Source organism: Coregonus clupeaformis, chromosome 16 (assembly GCF_020615455.1).
Source record: "Coregonus clupeaformis isolate EN_2021a chromosome 16, ASM2061545v1, whole genome shotgun sequence".
NCBI lineage: Eukaryota > Metazoa > Chordata > Actinopteri > Salmoniformes > Salmonidae > Coregonus > Coregonus clupeaformis.
The window spans coordinates 52454183-52475968 of record NC_059207.1 but is presented as its reverse complement, the minus strand read 5'-3'; the positions used below and the strand labels follow the sequence as shown (position 1 = coordinate 52475968).

The 21786-nt window shown below is 40.8% G+C and overlaps 1 protein-coding gene across 4 annotated transcripts in view; it reads left to right on the top strand.

The window, feature by feature from the left end:
* prdm6 (PR domain containing 6) overlaps positions 1-21560 on the top strand; it is a 53869-nt gene extending 32309 nt beyond the window's left edge. For 2 of the 4 annotated variants that reach the window (XM_041900608.2, XM_041900609.2), the window contains exons 6-9: positions 2718-3060; positions 5358-5441; positions 17227-17403; positions 20029-21560. In XM_041900608.2, the coding sequence (XP_041756542.1) occupies positions 2718-3060; positions 5358-5441; positions 17227-17403; positions 20029-20146 (722 nt within the window). In that variant the 3' untranslated portion in view covers positions 20147-21560. Of the gene's footprint in view, positions 1-2717; positions 3061-5357; positions 5442-17226; positions 17414-20028 lie in introns of all 4 variants that reach the window. The other 2 variants (XM_041900611.1, XM_041900610.2) reach the window with 2 other exon arrangements.
* The last annotated feature ends 226 nt before the right edge of the window (positions 21561-21786 follow it).

Sequence of the window (21786 nt, the reverse complement as noted above, 5' to 3'; positions counted from 1 at the left end):
TAGCCCTACTCCCACATGTATCACGTTACGGTTGTGTAAATCTGTGTTTATGTACACAGCATGTTGCAATACAAAGAATGTGGGATGTGGTTTGTCCACCGATGAGTTATTATGGCTCTGACTTCTTGAATGCAGTCAGAGATCAGTGTGTAGTGATGAAGAATCATCATATGTTTCTTATAACAACAATGAAACGTTATTTCATCAAGCTGCTTATGCTTGGGATGCACAAAGACTGCAGCTTTTCTTTTCCGTGATCCAGTAGCTGAGAGAGAATAGATCTCATCTGTGTTGTTATGTTTTGGTCATGACTAGAACTCACCGACATGGAATGAAAAACAACAACAACCTATGACAGTCGAACTCAGAGCCAAGATAAAATACGTTTGAAACATTTGTGCGTTCCAAATGGTACTCCATTCCCTATGTAGTGCAATACTTTGTTCAGAGCCCTATGGGCCCTGATCAAAGTAGTTCACTAAATATAGGGAATAGGGTGCCATTTGGGATGCAAACACTGTCCATGTACACAAGTAGCGATGGCTGAAAAACATGCATGATCCTTATCTTTGAATGTTATCTACATTTAAATTACATTGACCAATATTTGCTTATAAGGTTTGTGGCAAAATGAGTTGAGCATTTTCGAGAGGTGTAATGCATATGTCAACTGCCATTGGGAACTTATAAATGGAATAATTATCTCCATATTATTAGTCTAAGATCAATTTAGCCTGTCTGCATTTAGCCGAAGTGAAATGAAGAAAGATTAAATGTGGTAATGATGTCTGATGACAGTATTCTATTAACTGTAGCTAGGGAAACATGTACAGTGGGGAAAAAAAGTATTTAGTCAGCCACCAATTGTGCAAGTTCTCCCACTTAAAAAGATGAGAGAGGCCTGTAATTTTCATCATAGGTACACGTCAACTATGACAGACAAAATGAGAAAAAAAAATCCAGAAATTCACATTGTAGGATTTTTTATGAATTTATTTGCTAATTATGGTGGAAAATAAGTATTTGGTCAATAACAAAAGTTTCTCAATACTTTGTTATATACCCTTTGTTGGCAATGACATAGGTCAAACGTTTTCTGTAAGTCTTCACAAGGTTTTCACACACTGTTGCTGGTATTTTGGCCCATTCCTCCATGCAGATCTCCTCTAGAGCAGTGATGTTTTGGGGCTGTCGCTGGGCAACACGGACTTTCAACTCCCGCCAAAGATTTTCTATGGCATTGAGATCTGGAGACTGGCTAAGCCACTCCAGGACCTTGAAATGCTTCTTACGAAGCCACTCCTTCGTTGCCCGGGCGGTGTGTTTGGGATCATTGTCATGCTGAAAGACCCAGCCACGTTTCATCTTCAATGCCCTTGCTGATGGAAGGAGGTTTTCACTCAAAATCTCACGATACATGGCCCCATTCATTCTTTCCTTTACACGGATCAGTCGTCCTGGTCCCTTTGCAGAAAAACAGCCCCAAAGCATGATGTTTCCACCCCCATGCTTCACAGTAGGTATGGTGTTCTTTGGATGCAACTCGGCATTCTTTGTCCTCCAAACACGACGAGTTGAGTTTTTACCAAAAAGTTATCTTTTGGTTTCATCTGACCATATGACATTCTCCCAATCCTCTTCTGGATCATCCAAATGCACTCTAGCAAACTTCAGACGGGGCCTGGACATGTACTGGCTTAAGCAGGGGGACACGTCTTGCACTGCAGGATTTGAGTCCCTGGCGGCGTAGTGTGTTACTGATGGTAGGCTTTGTTACTTTGGTCCCAGCTCTCTGCAGGTCATTCACTAGGTCCCCCGTGTGGTTCTGGGATTTTTGCTCACTGTTCTTGTGATCATTTTGACCCCACGGGGTGAGATCTTGCGTGGAGCCCCAGATCGAGGGAGATTATCAGTGGTCTTGTATGTCTTCCATTTCCTAATAATTGCTCCCAAGAGTTGATTTCTTCAAACCAAGCTGCTTACCTATTGCAGATTCAGTCTTCCCAGCCTGGTGCAGGTCTACAATTTTGTTTCTGGTGTCCTTTGACAGCTCTTTGGTCTTGGCCATAGTGGAGTTTGGAGTGTGACTGTTTGAGGTTGTGGACAGGTGTCTTTTATACTGATAACAAGTTCAAACAGGTGCCATTAATACAGGTAACGAGTGGAGGACAGAGGAGCCTCTTAAAGAAGAAGTTACAGGTCTGTGAGAGCCAGAAATCTTGCTTGTTTGTAGGTGACCAAATACTTATTTTCCAACATAATTTGCAAATAAATTCATTAAAAATCCTACAATGTGATTTTCTGGATTTTTTTTTCTCAATTTGTCTGTCATAGTTGACGTGTACCTATGATGAAAATTACAGGCCTCTCTCATCTTTTTAAGTGGGAGAACTTGCACAATTGGTGGCTGACTAAATACTTTTTTTCCCCACTGTATGTACGGAAATGTATTCAGTATAAAAGTTTTGTGATAATACAAATACTGTCATCAGACAAATACTGTCATAAGCTTCAAAGCATAATATTTTTCCAATGTCTTTATTTTCACTATTAAAACTCTGACCTTGGGTGAGAAATGTGAATTAGGAGTGTTACACCATTCCAGTTGTATAAGGTTGCTAAGGGACAACATCCTATCGGTATCCTCACATCACATGCTGATAGTGGTTTACATGACCATATGTTCCATCTTTTCTATTGTTGTTTTCCTCCTTTAGTGAATGTACCAACCACAGTCATGGAGGCCATGAGCAGACAAGAGACCCTGCAGCCGCTCAGTAAAACGGGCAAAGGCTTCTCGGTGGCCCTGCTGCGCTCCATGGTCTTCCCCCACTCGCCCTGCTCCAGAAGCTTCTCCCTGATGGACAAGGGCGGCCACACGGACTCCGGCTTCAACCAGATGAGCTCTAAGAACCAGCGAGTCCTAGCCAGCCCCACCTCCACCAGCCAGCTGAGCACCGAGTTCAGTGACTGGCACCTCTGGAAGTGCGGCCAGTGCTTTAAGACTTTCACGCAACGCATCCTGCTCCAGATGCACGTGTGCACACAGAACCCAGACAGGTAAGGTAACAGCCATCGAGTCATCTCATAATATGCATCATCATACTGCATGATATATCCTAGTAGTCCCAGACTCTTATAGCCATTTAGGCATTCTTCTTGCTTTGTCAATTTTTCATTTCAGAATGTTCTGTTTCCATTGGGTTCATTGGGGAAATACAAAACACTGTTGCTATGCTATTGTATATAGTGTAGTGGTGAACGGGGTTGGTTGTCACACTTTTTACTCGTGTGTATTTCTCAGCACCAGTATATCGTACAAGACTCTTTTCTATATGAGGAGAAAGACCAAAGTCTTGGGTTGAAATGGGGACCCTTTTTATCCTCACATCTTATTCCAACATGGCGTTATAAGCCATCAAACACACTGTCCACTTGTGACAACCAGCCCCATCGTGGGGTTGGTTGTCACACAGTATGGGGTTGGTTGTCACAATGTTTGCTAGTAGCTTCTTCCTTTTGTAGCATAATATAGCATACAGTCTTAGAAATAGCCTTTCTTTGATCAAATTATATTTCTAACACAATTTAGCATTTTATGCCTTGATAATAACATGTCATTTTGAGTACATGTCTGTGTGTATGTGTGTGTTTGCACATGTATGTGTTGGGGTGTGACAGACAATATGTGTGTAAGAGTGAGGCAACGAAGGGAGCTCTTTATAGCACAAGCACAAAAGAGCTTGGGATTTTTACTGGATACTGGCTGTGACACTGTCCCCGAACAATATGGTTACAATGGGTTGGATTGTGACAAGGACATTTCCATGTAAAAGGTCCCATGAGCACTAACATAGGAGCACATCAAATTCCATGTCAAATGAAAGCTAATAAATAGTCTGGGCTATATTTTTGAGAAATTAAGGCATATATACTTTTTCCAACAATTTTCCATCCCAAAAATTTTTGGAATAAGCAGGCTTTGTACTGTACTGAACTCTACTCTGCTGTGATGACCAAACCTGTGAAACGGGCATATATGATTGGTACAGATTTGGTCCGGACCCCCTCCCAATGCTAACTAAGATGGTGGTTACCACATGGCTTGACCTAGGTAACAGACAATTGTTCATGGATATTCCCAAAATTAAAACATTTACAAAGTACCAATATATATATATATATATAACTTTCACCTATGAAAAACTCAAATTCCCCTCACCTCAATGTTGTCATGCTGACATGAATTGACCAGGTGGTTGATTTCTTTCAAAGAATTCACACATTTTAACCTTTTCAATTATTACACAGAGCCATTTAGATTGGGAGTAATTAGCACTGTGACAACCAACCCCCGAGTCTCCCCTGTACTGTATCAGAAACAATTCATTGTCCCTATCAGTAATTTGCATGCCTATACATGTGGTCTTTCTCTGTCACAGTGGTTTCAGGGTTCAAATCCAGTGTGTAACATCTCCCAACTTAATTAAATACAGTGGGGGGGATGTATTGGACATTTTTGCTTAGCACAATTTTTCTTCAGAGCATACAAACCTATAAATCAGTTGCAGCTGTCACAAAGAAATACCTACCCTAACTGTGATGCGGAGGAAAACAGATGCCACTTATTCAATAAACTAATATTCATACAGAAGAAAAATGTTGCCTGGATACCCAGGAGTTGAAGTCAATATGAGCGTTTGTCAATACTCAACTTTATGACCCTGGGGTGCAGATAAAATTTAGCTGAACAAGGGAATCTGGATCTGTTGATATTTGGATGCACAGCCTTTGCACCTAGTAAATTACCCAATGCATCTGTTTAAAATGTTCTCGGCTGTGGTTTATGGGTTTTGGCTTATACATATTTATTGATGTTTAGTTTATATGTACATTTGGGGCAAAGATTAATTGCTGTAGTATATCAGCACTAGAAAAATCATTTTGCTGATCTATTTTGCTGACTGTTTTGCTGAGATCCTACAAAGGAGTGTCCGATAAGTTTTTCGTCTTTTTTCAGTCACTTGGAATGTATCCGTCAATTTTAGAGAAATACAGTATCTTTATGATAATATAGTAGATCAAGGAATAATGTGTTTCCGTTTACTTTGCTACTTATCCTTTCACTTAGTATTCAGCCTTCAGTATGTATCGATACTATTTATTAATATTTAATATCTACTAACAGAACAATACTGTACAGTATTACTTTAAGACATGAAGCATTTGAGGACAGTCTTTCACTTACCCAAATGAGGTGTGCAGTAACTATGAGCATTAATTTTATGTTTGTTCTTCTGCATTTCCAATGAACGATAGGGTGGTTACTGCTCAGGCTTTGTTTTTTCTGTTCTTAGGGCGAAAAGGCCAGGGATCGCCCTACTGAGAGTTTCAAATGGGAAAGAAGTGGTGGTCTGTAGCACAGAAGGGCCTCTACCTCAGTAAATAACGTTTCAATACTCTAATCAGCAATGAAAACTTGATATTCTAGTGTGGTTCTGTGTTGCTCAGTTGGTAGGGCATTGAGCTAGCAATGCCTAGATCGTGGGTTCGATTCCTGCTGAGCCACCCATATAAAAATGTATTAATTCACTGTTGTAAGTCACTTTGGAGAGAAGTGTCTGCTAAATGGCTGACTTTGTTGATACAGAGGATTATTCTGTTATTTTGTTGATAACTCTTGAGTCTAAAATGCGCTACTGGTTTGAGGTCTAAGGATTGCTATGGAAAATCAAGAGCATTGATATATACAGTATGTTGGGCAGTGTAGATAGTGGATGCGGCCCAAATGGGACCGTTCTGAGCTCTGGTCAAAAGTAGTGCACTGTACTGTATAGGGAATAGGGTGCCATTTGTGAAGCACCTTAGTTGTAGATTTAGATCATGCTGAGACGTCTATCAAACTTTAGCCCCACTAGCTGGGAGATTGTAAGATAATGTTATATTTATTTATGCATAAATGTAACATCTCCTGAATTGTAAAACAAGGGATAGTCACACAATTACTCAAAAGCAAAATAACTTTAAATAGCGTCTTTATACAGGTTACACAGAAAAAATCGGACCTCTCAAAAATTAAAATGAATGGCCCTCCCTTCAGCAAAATATATTTTACCTAAACCATCCCTGAACGCTTGAAAAAAAAAAAAAGTGCCCCTCCCCTATACCCCAAATAATAATTACAACAAAGTGGATAGCAGAGAATATGTTTACTGTTTACCCTCACTTCTTAGACAGACCAGAGCCTTAGATATGCAGTTTTAAAGCTCTTCTTCGTCCTGTAAGCATTACAGGGCAACGCAGGAATTTTGATAGCGCACAGGGCTGCGGGCCAGAAGGTTGTGGGTTAGCAGACAAGCGTGGACAAGAGTAAAGGTGGAAAGATCTCCTTTAAGCATTACATGAATCGATCATTGTATTTGCAGGTCCGAGAAAACATTTCCTTTTATAAACAGGTCATGCAATTCTATTTCACATATTTGCATAATATTTTTGAATACCACACAAATTACCGAAATTACAGGCTAAGAATGGACAGAGATAGGCCTATGTGTTTATCTTGTATTTCTCCAGTGCCAAATCAGTGTGACTTGTTTGCAACGAAACTGTCCCTGTTTACAAATAATTACATCTGAGATGTCATTAAGAATCTGAGCATGGTACTTTCAAAAGTTAGGCCTACCTTTCCACTCCAGACAGAGTAGGCCTACCGACGCAGAAAAATGTAAGCTTTAACTGCTGGCTACTCCTCTTCTGTGGCTTAACCCAACGAGAGAAGGTCACAAGTGTTTCCCTAAAAGCTGTCTGGGTTTAAACATCTCTGGTGACATAAATACATTAATTTATTGTCTCGTTCAGAGGTTGTAGCTCAGCCTCTGAATGTCAAATAAATTAAACAATGATATCCCCATATGCATCGGAGTCACGTCTTTCACGGGTATTTTACAGATTGTTTCTAGCATGAAGCATTGCGGACCAAAGCGCTGTTATAGATAACTTTATATAATCAGATCGGTTTTATTTTCTTCAATCTTAAGCTAACAAGGGGTAGGCCTGTGCTTTTTGCCATTTTATTTAATAAAAGGTAGGCCTATGGCATACCCTCTCATACCCCCTCAATTTGAGTCTTGGTTTTAACTTAACAGCCCTTCACTGACACAGAGGTAGGCTATTTAAAGAATGAATGGTGGGTGGAGGAATTGACCGACAAATCTATGGATATAGCAGCCCATAGCCTAATTTTGTCTTTCAAACAGGTAGGCCTAACTCTTATTTCTTAAATAGGAAGAAATAGGCTCTAACACAAAGCCCTCTTGTTGTTAGTAAAGTCTAATTAAAATGAAGATGGTTGAAATGAATTATGATTACTCAAATTTGCCTACTTTCAGCACCATGAGCTGTCCATTTCCGATTGATTGTGCCGCGGCTGCTGCTTCAAGTTTCAGCACCACAATGTAAGTTACTCGAATCTGGCTTATTGTGAGGTCAATAACTCAGATAAATAGGCCTACATCATGGGCAAACATTTCTAATCAAATAGATTATAGTAGTAGCAAGCTATCAAAGTTGACCTCCGGTCCTCCTCATCTTCGCTCTCTCCTTCTCAAACTGAACAGAACATAGGCTATAGGCTAGTCTGCACTTCCTAGCCTATATGCTATGGATCATTTCATTGAGACCACACTAAATAGCCTATAGGCGTACTTGATATTGCGCACCCAGAGGAGAATCAGAAATGAGGGGCGGTATCGGGCACACATCGATTTATAGCCTAATATGCAACTAATTCTAAAACATTGAGAAATGTAGACATTTTATCAATTACATGACCCTCCCCTGGACTAGATGATAAAATAAAAGACTAAACCCTCCCCTTGACTGAAATTGAAAAAGCATGACCCTCCCCCATTTTCCTCCAGGTACCCATTATGTAAATGTCGATCCTAAAGGGAGACCGGGGTTGGTTGTCACAGTGCTTATTACTCCCCAGTGCTTATTCATCTAAATGGCGCTGTGTAATAATTTTAAGGTTAACGTGTGAATTCTTTGAAAAAACTCATCCACCTGGTTTATTCGTGTCAGTATGACAAGACGTTCAGGTGAGGGGAATTTGTGTTTTTCATAGGTGAAAGCAAAAATAAAATATTGGTATTTTCTTTGTAAATGTTTGAATTTTGGGAGTGTCCATGAACAATTACGTTTGTTGAAAAGAGGAAAGGGAGAGCTATATTTCAACCTTTTTCTGAGTTCCTAGGTTAAGCCATGTGGTAACTAGCATCTTAATTAGCATGGTCGGGGATGGTTGTCACATGGAATGTGGGGTTGGTTGTCACAATAAACTCCATTATAAAAATGTTTGGGGTTGGTTGTAGGCAATTCCATTGTAACAGAATGATGGTAACAGAATGACATCATGGGTCCCTGATCTGTACTATACAGAAATACATAATTACGAATGTCATTCTATTCATGGTGATGTATCCTGAATAGGTACACAAGGTAGAAACATTTAGAACCTCCTTTGCATATTTGGGTATTATTCTATACACTGCCTATTATTCTAATGAGCTCCGCCCCCCAAACAAGACCCTATTTGGTTGGTCTGGACCAAATCTGTACTAATCATAGATGTCTATGTTTCACAGGTTTGGACATCACATTACAGCACAGTAAAGCACAGTAGAGCACAGTAGAGTGGAATAGAATACAGTGCAGTAGAGGGCAGTACAGAAAATTATACTGTACTCTAGTGTGCTATACTGTACTAAACTGTACTGAACTCTAATCTAATCTACTGTACTTTATTGTACTTTATTGTACTGAACTATACTGTACTGTTTTCGAAGACCCCTTTCCATCTGTTTTGACCAGAAATCATTGCCTTTGCTTATTCCTCATTAGGAGGAAACATTGTTGAAAAATGTATATATGCCTTAATTTCTCAAAAATATAGCCTAGACTCTTAGCTGTCATTTGACACGAAATTTGATGTGCTCCTGTGTTAGTGCTCATGGGGCCTTTTACATGGAAATGCCCATTTCACAATCCTACCCATTGTAACCATATTGTTCAGGGACATTGCCACTGCCAGTATACAAAAAATCCCAAGCTCTTTTGTGCTTGTGCTATAAAGAGCTCCCTTCGTTGCCTTCCTCTCAAGCCCAAATCACATGGAGAGACGCCGTCAACAGTGTCAAAATGTGCACGCGAGAGTAGAGAGCGTCAATTCACATACACTGCGTAGCGTATGCCAACTTAATTGTCAGGAGAATCCATAATGAACAGTTGTATTTGTTATGTTCGCTATGTAGCCCTTGTGAATTATGGTTGTGTTTTCCTTTTGACTCACCTTATACTGCATGTCCTATGGAGCCACTGTACCTGCCTGTTCTAAACAGTTACGTTAGCTCAGGAACGTGAGCATAGTTGTAGCTAATACACCCGAGCAGTTTATAAAGAATTTAGCTAGTCTCGTTCTTTCCGTATTCTCTCTTGAAATCGGATTTCCTCAAGTTTTCCAGCCGTAGCCTGCCTAGGCTATATGACTGTTATCAAAATGAACACAGGTAGGCATAATGTTGTTGTTTTCAAATATGTATTATTGACACTTTTTAACTATAGATGTCACTATTCCAGACGTAACAATTCACAAACGGTCTATTTTCTGGCAATTTATCCGCTAATTTTATCAGCATTTCTTTGCGTAGCCGCATAGACATGAGAAAAATAGACTTGCTTTTTAATTTGACGCGCTATGGCGCCGTTGACGCACCCGGCCAGTCTGTTTGTTTCTCATTCACTACCGCGCATTCTAATTCCAGCGTGTACACAGTCGTTCACGGGCATAAAAAATATGCTTTTCATTTGATTTGGGCTTCACACACATTTTTTCTGTCACACAACCACACACATGTGCAAACACGCATTCACGAAATGTACTCGATGTCATATTTTGTTAGTAACATCGTTCTATCAAAGAAAGGCTATTTCTAAGACTCTGTATGCTATTTTGCTTTTTTTCCTGTTACAGAAGGAATAAGATGCTAGCAAACATTGTGACAACCAACCCCATACTGTGTGGACAGAGTGTGTTTGATGGCTGATAACAAAGAGTCCTGTAAGATATACTGGTGCTGAGAAATACACACAAGTAAAAAGTGTGACAATCAACCCGGACTCCCCTACTGACCTGGAGTGTGGGATAGCTCAAAAATGGATATACAGTGCCTTCGGAAAAGTATTCAGACCCCTTTTTTTGTGTGACTTTTTCCACATGTTACGTTACAGCCTTATTCTAAAATGGATTAAAAAATAATAATCCTCAGCAATCTACACACAATACCCCATAATGACAAAGCAAAAACAGATTTTTAGAAATTTTTGCAAATGGATTATAAATAAAAAATATACCTTATTTACATAAGTATTCAGACCCTTTGCTATGAGACTCGAAATTGAGCTTAGGTGCATCCAGTTTCCATTGATCATACTTGAGATGTTTTCACAACTTGATTGGAGTCCACCTGTGGTAAATTTAATTGATTGGACATGATTTGGAAACGCACAAACCTGTCTATATAACGTCCCACAGTTGACAGCGCATGTCAGAGCAAAAACCAAGCCATGAGGTCGAAGGAATTGTCTGTAGAGCTCAGAGACCGTATTGTGTCGAGGCACAGATCTGGGGAAGGGTGCAAAAAAAGATCTGCAGCATTGAATGTCCCCAAGAACACAGTGGCTTCCATCATTCTTAAATGGAAGAAGTTTGGAACCACCAAGTCTCTTCCTAGAGCTGGCCCCTGGCCAAACTGAGCAATCGGGGGAGAAGGGCCTTGGTCAGGGAGGTGACCGAGAACCCGATGGTCACTCTGACAGACCTCTAGAATTCCTCTGTGGAGATGGGAGGACCTTCCAGAAGGTCAACCATCTCTGCAGCACTCCATCAATCAGGCCTTTATGGTAGAGTGGCCAGACGGAAGCCACTCCTCAGTAAAAGGCACATGACAGCCCGCTTGGAGTTTGCCAAAAGGCACCTAAAGACTCTCAGACCATGAGAAACAAGATTATCTGGTCTGATGAAACCAAGATTGAACTCTTTGGCCTGAATGCCAAGCATCACGTCTGGAGGAAACCTGGCACCATCCCTACGGTGAAGCATGGTGTTGGCAGCATCATGCTGTGGGGATGTTTTTAAGGGGCAGGGACTGGGAGACTAGTCAGGATCGAGGCAAAGATGAACAGAGCAAAGTACAGAGAGATATTTGATTAAAACCTGCTCCAGAGCGCTCAGGACCTCAGACTGGGGGCGAAGGTTCACCTTCCAACAGGACAACGACCCTAAGCACACAGCCAAGACAACGCAGGAGTGGCTTTGAGAGAAGTCGCTGAATGTCCTTGAGTGGCCCAGCCAGAGCCCGGACTTGAACCCGATCGAACATCTCTGGAGAGACCTGAAAATAGCTGTGCAGCAACGCTCCCCATCCAACCTGACAGCGCTTGAGAGGACCTGCAGAGAAGAATGGGTGAAACTCCCCAAATACAGGTGTGCCAAGCTTGTAGCGTCATACCCAAGAAGACTCGAGGATGTAATCGCTTCCAAAGGTGCTTCAACAATGTACTGAGTAAAGTGTCTGAATACTTATGTAAATTTGTCATTTCTAAAAACTGTTTTTGCTTAGTCATTATGGGGTATTGTGTGTAGATTGATAAGGGAAAAAAACACTAATACATTTTAGAATAAGGCTGTAACCTAAATTTTTTTAGAAAAAGTAAAGGGGTCTGAATACTTTCTGAATAGACTGTATTAACTTAGTTTCATCCCACCAGATGAAGACCTGGGCCCGTATTCACAAAACATCTCAGAGTAGGAGTGCTGCTCTGTTATCAGGTCCCCCTGTCCATATTAACTATGATCTAAATAGAAAAACTGATCCTAGATCAACACATCTACTCTGAGACGCTTTGTGAATACGGGCCTTGGTCCTTGCTGTCTTTGAGAGATATAATTTGGCAAACAGTCCCCACCACCACCACTTTCAGAGGGCTCCGGGGTGAAGTATCCCCTAGGTACCGATCTAGGATCAGTTTTCTCTTCCCTAACCATTAGTGGGGAAAATGCAAAACTGACCCAAGATCAGCATCTAGGGGCAACTTCACCCCACACCTTTTAAGCTCAGAAGAGCCCTGCAGATGTTGCTTCCCTATAGCTTTGCGCCGGTTTGTCCGTCTGTTGATAACAAGGGATATACGAGTCACTTGCTTCATTGCAATTCTGCAGAACAGTAATATTTTCAATATAAACAGTATCATGCTACTTTTTCCATTGGGTCATATTTTGGAACAGTTGGCACAACACAATGGTTAGACTATGAAAAAGTGCTGTCCTCATCCACCAATTTAGTTTATCATCTAAATCCTATCCTTCACTCATAAACCCGATTTAAGCTTTCAACTGGTGCAATAAAATACAATACAACCTTTATGTGAGATCTTTGTTTTTTCCCCTGCTCATTTGATTACCATGATTGGTTGACGAGGGGCATTATCTCAACACTAGAATTTAATAGATTGATCAATACATGGAAACTAAGACCTTGTGTGTGTAGTGTAGATATTTTCTGTGGAGTGATTTTCTAAACCATTGATTATGTATTGACGTGTTCAAAACCAAGAATATATATATATATATATATATATATATATATATATATATATATACAGTGGGGAAAAAAGTATTTAGTCAGCCACCAATTGTGCAAGTTCTCCCACTTAAAAAAGATGAGAGAGGCCTGTAATTTTCATCATAGGTACACGTCAACTATGACAGACAAATTGAGGGAAAAAATCCAGAAAATCACATTGTAGGATTTTTTATGAATTTATTTGCAAATTATGGTGGAAAATAAGTATTTGGTCACCTACAAACAAGCAAGATTTCTGGCTCTCACAGACCTGTAACTTCTTCTTTAAGAGGCTCCTCTGTCCTCCACTTGTTACCTGTATTAATGGCACCTGTTTGAACTTGTTATCAGTATAAAATACACCTGTCCACAACCTCAAACAGTCACACTCCAAACTCCACTATGGCCAAGACCAAAGAGCTGTCAAAGGACACCAGAAACTAAATTGTAGACCTGCACCAGGCTGGGAAGACTGAATCTGCAATAGGTAAGCAGCTTGGTTTGAAGAAATCAACTGTGGGAGCAATTATTAGGAAATGGAAGACATACAAGACCACTGATAATCTCCCTCGATCTGGGGCTCCACGCAAGATCTCACCCTGTGGGGTCAAAATGATCACAAGAACGGTGAGCAAAAATCCCAGAACAACACGGGGGGACCTAGTGAATGACCTGCAGAGAGCTGGGACCAAAGTAACAAAGCCTACCATCAGTAACACACTATGCCGCCAGGGACTCAAATCCTGCAGTGCAAGACGTGTCCCCCTGCTTAAGCCAGTACATGTCCAGGCCCGTCTGAAGTTTGCTAGAGTGCATTTGGATGATCCAGAAGAGGATTGGGAGAATGTCATATGGTCAGATGAAACCAAAATATAACTTTTTGGTAAAAACTCAACTCGTCGTGTTTGGAGGACAAAGAATGCTGAGTTGCATCCAAAGAACACCATACCTACTGTGAAGCATGGGGGTGGAAACATCATGCTTTGGGGCTGTTTTTCTGCAAAGGGACCAGGACGACTGATCCGTGTAAAGGAAAGAATGAATGGGGCCATGTATCGTGACATTTTGAGTGAAAACCTCCTTCCATCAGCAAGGGCATTGAAGATGAAACGTGGCTGGGTCTTTCAGCATGACAATGATCCCAAACACACTGCCCGGGCAACGAAGGAGTGGCTTCGTAAGAAGCATTTCAAGGTCCTGGAGTGGCCTAGCCAGTCTCCAGATCTCAACCCCATAGAAAATCTTTGGAGGGGAGTTGAAAGTCTGTGTTGCCCAGCGACAGCCCCAAAACATCACTGCTCTAGAGGAGATCTGCATGGAGGAATGGGCCAAAATACCAGCAACAGTGTGTGAAAACCTTGTGAAGACTTACAGAAAACGTTTGACCTGTGTCATTGCCAACAAAGGGTATATAACAAAGTATTGAGAAACTTTTGTTATTGACCAAATACTTATTTTCCACCATAATTTGCAAATAAATTCATTAAAAATCCTACAATGTGATTTTCTGGATTTTTTTTTCTCATTTTGTCTGTCATAGTTGACGTGTACCTATGATGAAAATTACAGGCCTCTCTCATCTTTTTAAGTGGGAGAACTTGCACAATTGGTGGCTGACTAAATACTTTTTTTCCCCACTGTATATATACATACATACAGTGAGGGAAAAAAGTATTTGATCCCCTGCTGATTTTGTACGTTTGCCCACTGACAAAGAAATGATCAGTCTATAATTTTAATGGTAGGTTTATTTGAACAGTGAGAGACAGAATAACAACAAAAAAATCCAGACAAACGCATGTCAAAAATGTTATAAATTGATTTGCATTTTAATGAGGGAAGTAAGTATTTGACCCCCTCTCAATCAGAAAGATTTCTGGCTCCCAGGTGTATTTTATACAGGTAACGAGCTGAGATTAGGAGCACACTCTTAAAGGGAATGCTCCTAATCTCAGTTTGTTACCTGTATAAAAGACACCTGTCCACAGAAGCAATCAATCAATCAGATTCCAAACTCTCCACTATGGCCAAGACCAAAGACCTCTCCAAGAATGTCAGGGACAAGATTGTAGACCTACACAAGTCTGGAATGGGCTACAAGACCATTGCCAAGCAGCTTGGTGAGAAGGTGACAAGTTGGTGCGATTATTCGCAAATGGAAGAAACACAAAAGACCTGTCAATCTCCCTCGGCCTGGGGCTCCATGCAAGATCTCACCTCGTGGAGTTGCAATGATCATGAGAACGGTGAGGAATCAGCCCAGAACTACACGGGAGGATCTTGTCAATGATCTCAAGGCAGCTGGGACCATAGTCACCAAGAAAACAATTGGTAACACACTACGCCGTGAAGGATTGAAATCCTGCAGCGCCCGCAAGGTCCCCCTGCTCAAGAAAGCACATATACATGCCCATCTGAAGTTTGCCAATGAACATCTGAATGATTCAGAGAACTGGGTGACAGTGTTGTGGTCAGATGAGACCAAAATGGAGGTCTTTGGCATCAACTCAACTCTCCATGTTTGGAGGAGGAGGAATGCTGCCTATGACCCCAAGAACACCATCCCCACCGTCAAACATGGAGGTGGAAACATTATGCTTTGGGGGTGTTTTTCTGCTAAGGGGACAGGACAACTTCACTGCATCAAAGGGACGATGGACGGGTTCATGTACCGTCAAATCTTGGGTGAGAACCTCCTTCCCTCAGCCAGGGCATTGAAAATGGGTCGTGGATGGGTATTCCAGCATGACAATGACCCAAAATACACGGCCAAGGCAACAAAGGAGTGGCTCAAGAAGAAGCACATTCAGGTCCTGGAGTGGCCTAGCCAGTCTCCAGACCTTAATCCCATAGATAATCTGTGGAGGGAGCTGAAGGTTCGAGTTGCCAAACGTCAGCCTCGAAACCTTAATGACTTGGAGAAGATCTGCAAAGAGGAGTGGGACAAAATCCCTCCTGAGATGTGTGCAAACCTGGTGGCCAACTACAAGAAACGTCTGATTGCCAACAAGGGTTTTGCCACCAAGTACTAAGTCATGTTTTGCAGAGGGGTCAAATACTTATTTCCCTCATTAAAATGCAAATCACTGTATAAAATTTTTGACATGCGTTTTTCTGGATTTTTTTGTTGTTATTCTGTCTCTCACTGTTCAAATAAACCTACCATTAAAATTATAGACTGATCATTTCTTTGTCAGTGGGCAAACTTACAAAATCAGCAGGGGATAAAATACTTTTTTCCCCTCACTGGGGTTTCTTCTTATAAATGTAAGTTATCTCACAGGAGAATAACTGTTAGTTGCTGAGAGACAGAGCTTTACATAGTACTGTATTGTTTGGAAATAATAGATATGTCTCATTAAGAAATTGATGGAACAAAAACAGATCCCAAGAAGTAAATCATTTGATCCAAATTATTCCAAATACTCTCAAATTGTTGTATAGACTTTAGATTATAGACACATTATAAACACATTATTTATTATTTACATAAGCAATTCATTGAATATCAAGCAATCAGTGACCTGTTAATCTATTGGAAACCTGAACAATTACTTTCATATAAGTATTTGTGTGTACATTATTTTTTTCCTTTGTTATTGTGCGTATGTGCATGCGTGCATGGCCCTGCAGAGGCTCCCTGTGTTGTGATGGAGGTGTTTATCTGTGGGGCTCTCCCAGGCTCACTGCTGTAATAAACAATAACCTGACATTAATCACACGGCGCGGCCCTAATAAATAATATCCACACATTAATCACATTAAAGTATTCACAATCAATGCACCTTCTCATAGAAAAACCTCCAAATAAATTGTGGTCTAAGTCACTGAGGCATACTTTATAGAATGGGACTGATAAATGAATAGAACCCCGACGGTATTGCAGCTTTATGTGGAAAACTGCAAGTGAGAATTTCTCCTCTTTCTCCTTTTTTTGCTCGTATTACTTTTTTCCCCTGCATAATACCACTAGATATGGCTTCTGATTCACAGAATATGCATTGTTTAAATTGCCTATTTAACAACAAAATAGACAACATTGTTCCCAACTTCTGCACACGTATCATCTTGTGTTAGCCTAGAGTTTAACAGCACGTCTAAAATCACACCATCTAATTGATGCAATCATTGTCATTAGCTAAAGGGAGTAATAACTTTGTCCTGGATGGTTTGTCTTCTGAAGGAATCATGTGATTGATGGCACAGTTGAATAGTCAATTAGTCTAATTACTCCTTTAAGAGCATTTCTTTGTGGCCTCTGTCAATAAATGTGTGATTTGTCATCATGCCCCACTTATTCATTGGGATCACTGTGAGAATTAGCAAAGATCATTAGAGCGCTACATGCAGATAGGAACCACAGACAGAAGGAAGCAGAGAAACACAACTATACCTAATGTTGCCATTATGTTTCCAGTATGTTGTGCACACATTGATAGATGGCCGAGTCATGGACTGGGGCCACATGGTTGATGAGGGTCATGCTGCCATGGTAACGGGAGCGTGGTGTCCCTCTCTAACCCTCTGTGTGTGTGTGTGTCTGCAGACCTTACCAGTGTGGACACTGCTCCCAGTCCTTCTCTCAGCCGTCGGAGCTGCGCAACCATGTCGTCACTCACTCCAGCGACCGGCCCTTCAAGTGTGGCTATTGTGGTCGGGCGTTTGCAGGAGCCACCACTCTCAACAACCACATCCGGACCCACACTGGGGAGAAGCCATTCAAGTAAGTAACAGTGAGTACCATTGCTTCCTCCAATGACACCATTACAGAAAGCACAATGAATGTTTACGATACACTGTCTGTACTCCTATTGTCGCCCCCACCATTGCCCACCGTGTCTGAAAAGGCCTGTGATAGTTGAATACTGACACACACTAACACTTAGGGTTAGCACACACTCAGGGCCAGAAGACACTTATTAGAGGACGCCAAAGGTTTCACAATGCCTACATTGTAAAAAAATAAAATAATAAACACTTCAACTGCACTGCCATTTGAAATATTTACTCACCTCTTTTTGAGTGTATCTCAGTGGCAAGGCTGTATTTGAAAGTGGAGTCCATCTCTGCTACAGCACATATATCACAAAGCATAGGTATTGTTCTGTCATAGGCCTCTTAGCGAAAGCATTCCCAGTTAACACATTTTGGTTCCCAGAACGTCCCGGGAACTTTTTATTTATTTTTGGGAAGGGAGGGGAACGTTTCCTGGACGTTGTAAGGTTATTTTTTCAAATAACCAAAGGAGAACCTTTAGGGAAAGTTACGAACAATGTTCTGTGTTAGCTGGGCTCTGGCATGCCAGATGCCTCCCCATATCTCTGCCTGTCTTATTGATGCTGTTGGAGACGCACACTAGATTTATGTAAATAATTGAGCAAGTTAAAGGCTCACACCGGCTAATAGATTTCTGTTAATCTAATGGATGTTAAATACATGTGACCTTGTTGACTCTAAAGCATAAACAAATGCTATTGGAACGGTCACCGTAAAGCCAACATTGGCTTTAATACAGTCACATATTATATTACCCGGTCCTATAATAAGACATTGTAAATGCCTTATTACTGTGCAATTAACTCTATTAAATTAAGTGAGATAAGTATGTTATGATTTCATACTGTATTCCGCTCTTACACAATAACAAAGCAAGAACCGTTTCTACTAGTAAGTACAGTAGGACTGCTTGATATAAGTATCAACATTTACATGATTGCCAGGACAGCAGTATTGACATTATATGAGCTTATCCAACTATATTGAATGTTCATTTTATAGATACAGGTAACTGCCAAAATAAAGGAAACACCAACATAGTGTTCAATGTGCCTTTGCATAGATTCTACAAATGTCTGGAACCCTATTGGAGGGATGCAACACCATTCTTCTACAAGAAATTCCATCATTTGGTGTTTTGTTGATGGTGGTGGAAAACGCGGTCTCAGGCGCCACTCCAGAATCTCCCATAAGTGTTCAATTGGGTTGAGATCTGGTAACTGAGACACACATACCCTTTAAACACCCTATGCTCCTTTGAGACCCCTCTTTCAAAGTCAATGAGATCTCTTCTTCTAGCCATGGTAGCCAAAATAATGGGCAACTGGGAATTTTTATACATGACCCTAAGCATGATGGGATGTTAATTGCTTAATTAACTCAGGAACCACACCTGTGTGGAAGCACGTGCTTTCAATCGACTTTCTATCCCTCAAGTGTTTCCTTTATTTTTGGCAGTTACCTGTATATCAGTGCATGGATCCATAGTCTTTCGCTAGCTTGAAACTGGGATGAAATTGAATTTACAGCGGCTACTGTCCTCTCATCAATATAGATAATAATTCCCACCAGATTGTCACCATGTAGCCAGGGACGGTGGTGTGAAAAGGTGGCCGACCAATCAAGTAACGAATCAGCTTTCTAATAAGCAATCAGTGATATACAAATGTGTCATCAGCACTTCAAATGCTCCAGAGAGGAAGAGGCGCACAAAGACGTTAATGAAGACACCACAGTAATCTTTAGCTAATCAATAGGGGCTGAGTTATTTTCATTGAGCTGATATGCTTGATAGATTAAAGCTGGCATTTTCTGTTTGTCAGGAATGCGCACGTCTTTTCTACAGCAAAACGTCACTAAACGAATTCCGTGCGGTCTGCAACTTTGGCCCTTTCACTGGCTCTACTTTTACCTTAGTTTTACTAAATTTGCTTTGTGCCTAAGAGGACACTACCGTATATCTACCGCTTTTTACTGTTAGCAGATTGACAAACTGGTGCATCCTTGTCACATAATCTGGAAGACTTGATAGTAGAAGGATCTAGTTTACTGAAAGGGGTGATTCTCACAAATTGCTATGATGTAACTAATGATTAGATACAGTTAGTAGAACAAAATGCTATAAGAAGCTGTCCTTACAGAATTACTGCTCTAGACACCAAGCCCCCTAGCCAAGTGCATTAGCAGCACCCAGCCCTCTACATTGCACACGGTCCATTCTTTCTGAGCTGCTAAACACAATACTTCAGGAGAGGCTCTCTTTGATAGCCGGCCTACCGAAAATCTCTTTTTGTTCTCTATCTACTGGAAGTGACAATGATGCGCGCCTTATCTAGACAGGCCCCTCGAGGTGGACCCCCTCCTCTGAGATTATTGACAGGGCCCAATGTTGGGAGGCATTGGGGCCTTCGCCCATCATCGGCATCAAGGCCAGAGGACTAGGCTCCAATTACAGCCCTCTGGCCCAGTCAGATTCCCAGCCACTTTGGAGTGTCAGTTGCCATTAGGGTGCCGAGTGATGAGGTGGCATGTACGGCTGGCCTCTCTGAGTCGTTTTGTGTTGTGTGTTCAGGTGTGAGCGGTGCGACAGGAGCTTCACGCAGGCCACCCAGCTCAGCAGACACCAGCGGATGCCCAACGAGTGCAAGCCCATCAGCGGCGAGAGCAGCGAATCAATCGAGGTGGATTAGCTGATTGACTGGCCGGAATTAAACTGCAAGGAAAATCATGATTAAATGTCACGGACACTTAAACAAAACCAAAGATTTCCTCTGAGAAACTCTCAATCAGCCCCAGAAAACCAAAAGCAGTAATAAAATAAGTAAGATGTTAAGAGATATTGATCTTGGCACAGAAAAGGGACCAGGAAGGGGAGGATGGGGGAGGGGATGTTTGGGGGAGGTGGAGTTGTTGAAAGGGGGAGAAACAATTATTTATTTATGACTGGGGAGTTATGGTTCTCAAAGAAGACCTGAAACTGGGACAGCAAAAAATACCAAAAATGTCCACTATATGTAGCTCTATATCTCAGTTGTCTTATTCTTTGTATCCTAATACCAAAGGGAAAGGACTGTTGGGGGGAACAGAGAGGGTAGAACATGCCTCTACTGAGAATGCACAATTTCTCTTAAATTGCACCATGAAGCATGATTTAGGAGGGGACTGTGTTTCCACCACAAAAATAAACTATCCACAGTATGAATTGTGAAAACTAAATTATATTTCTAATTTCTATTGCTTCTATTGCTCTCATGTCATGCTTCGGGCACTTTTAATAATGATTATTTAATTGTTTCAGTTCAATCTGATGCTCCTAAATATAAGAATGGAGACTATTTGAATATTAATTTCTTGTAAAAAACAAAAGACTAAATCTTCAGATTCTTGTTATTCAATGTAAAACTGATAGTTGGCAGATTAAAATAGACATTTTGTCCAGAAAAGGAAGATGTTTTTTCATGGCATTTATTAAGAAACTACTGTATTTCAGGGCAAGCATTTCTTTTAGATCCAGGCTGGAAATCAGTCATATCTGGTTTGTCCTTAATCTCAACATATCAGTTATATCTGGTATAAATTTGTCACAGGCACAATTGTAAGCTTTCCTATATCTGTTTAATGGTGACATTAATTTTAAGATTCAAGGGCAAACTACATCATGATTTGAAACGATGTGCTGCATTTTTTTTACATTGTTATTGTGATTATTTTGTTAGGACTTACATTGCGTAGTAAAACTTTCATTTTCATGCAATTTTGGATGTACATAGTGTCATAACGATACACTTCTAACAGGTGAGGAAAAGCACGACAAACCCCAAAGAGGTTTGAGCCTGAAATTAGAGCATTAGGAATGGATTAACTTGGAGACCAAGCCATCAGACATGTTGATGCAAATCTTATCAAATCACACTGGTTTATTGCTGTATTATTATGGACCTAATGATTTGAGTTGAAATAAGCAAAGCAATTTCAATCAGATTAAAAGAAGAAACGTGTATGATAATCATCAGCTCCACTGTATATGACTGGGATCATCAACTAGATTCAGCCGCGGGCCGATTATTTTTCTTGAGCGGATGGTCAGGGGGCCGGAACATAATTACAAATGATTTGTAGACCGCAAGAAGCCCAAACAGATATAATATTGCTTACATTTGTATACGATCACATATCTATCTATTATGCGTGGGAATACTTTGGAATATATTCGAAAAATGTAAATCACAGAGCTGATTTGCTGGTGTTTTTAGTCTTTTGTGTCAGAACTTGGGGGTTAAATAAAATCACCCGCGGCCATCCAGTTGGGGAACCCTGGTATATGAGAAAG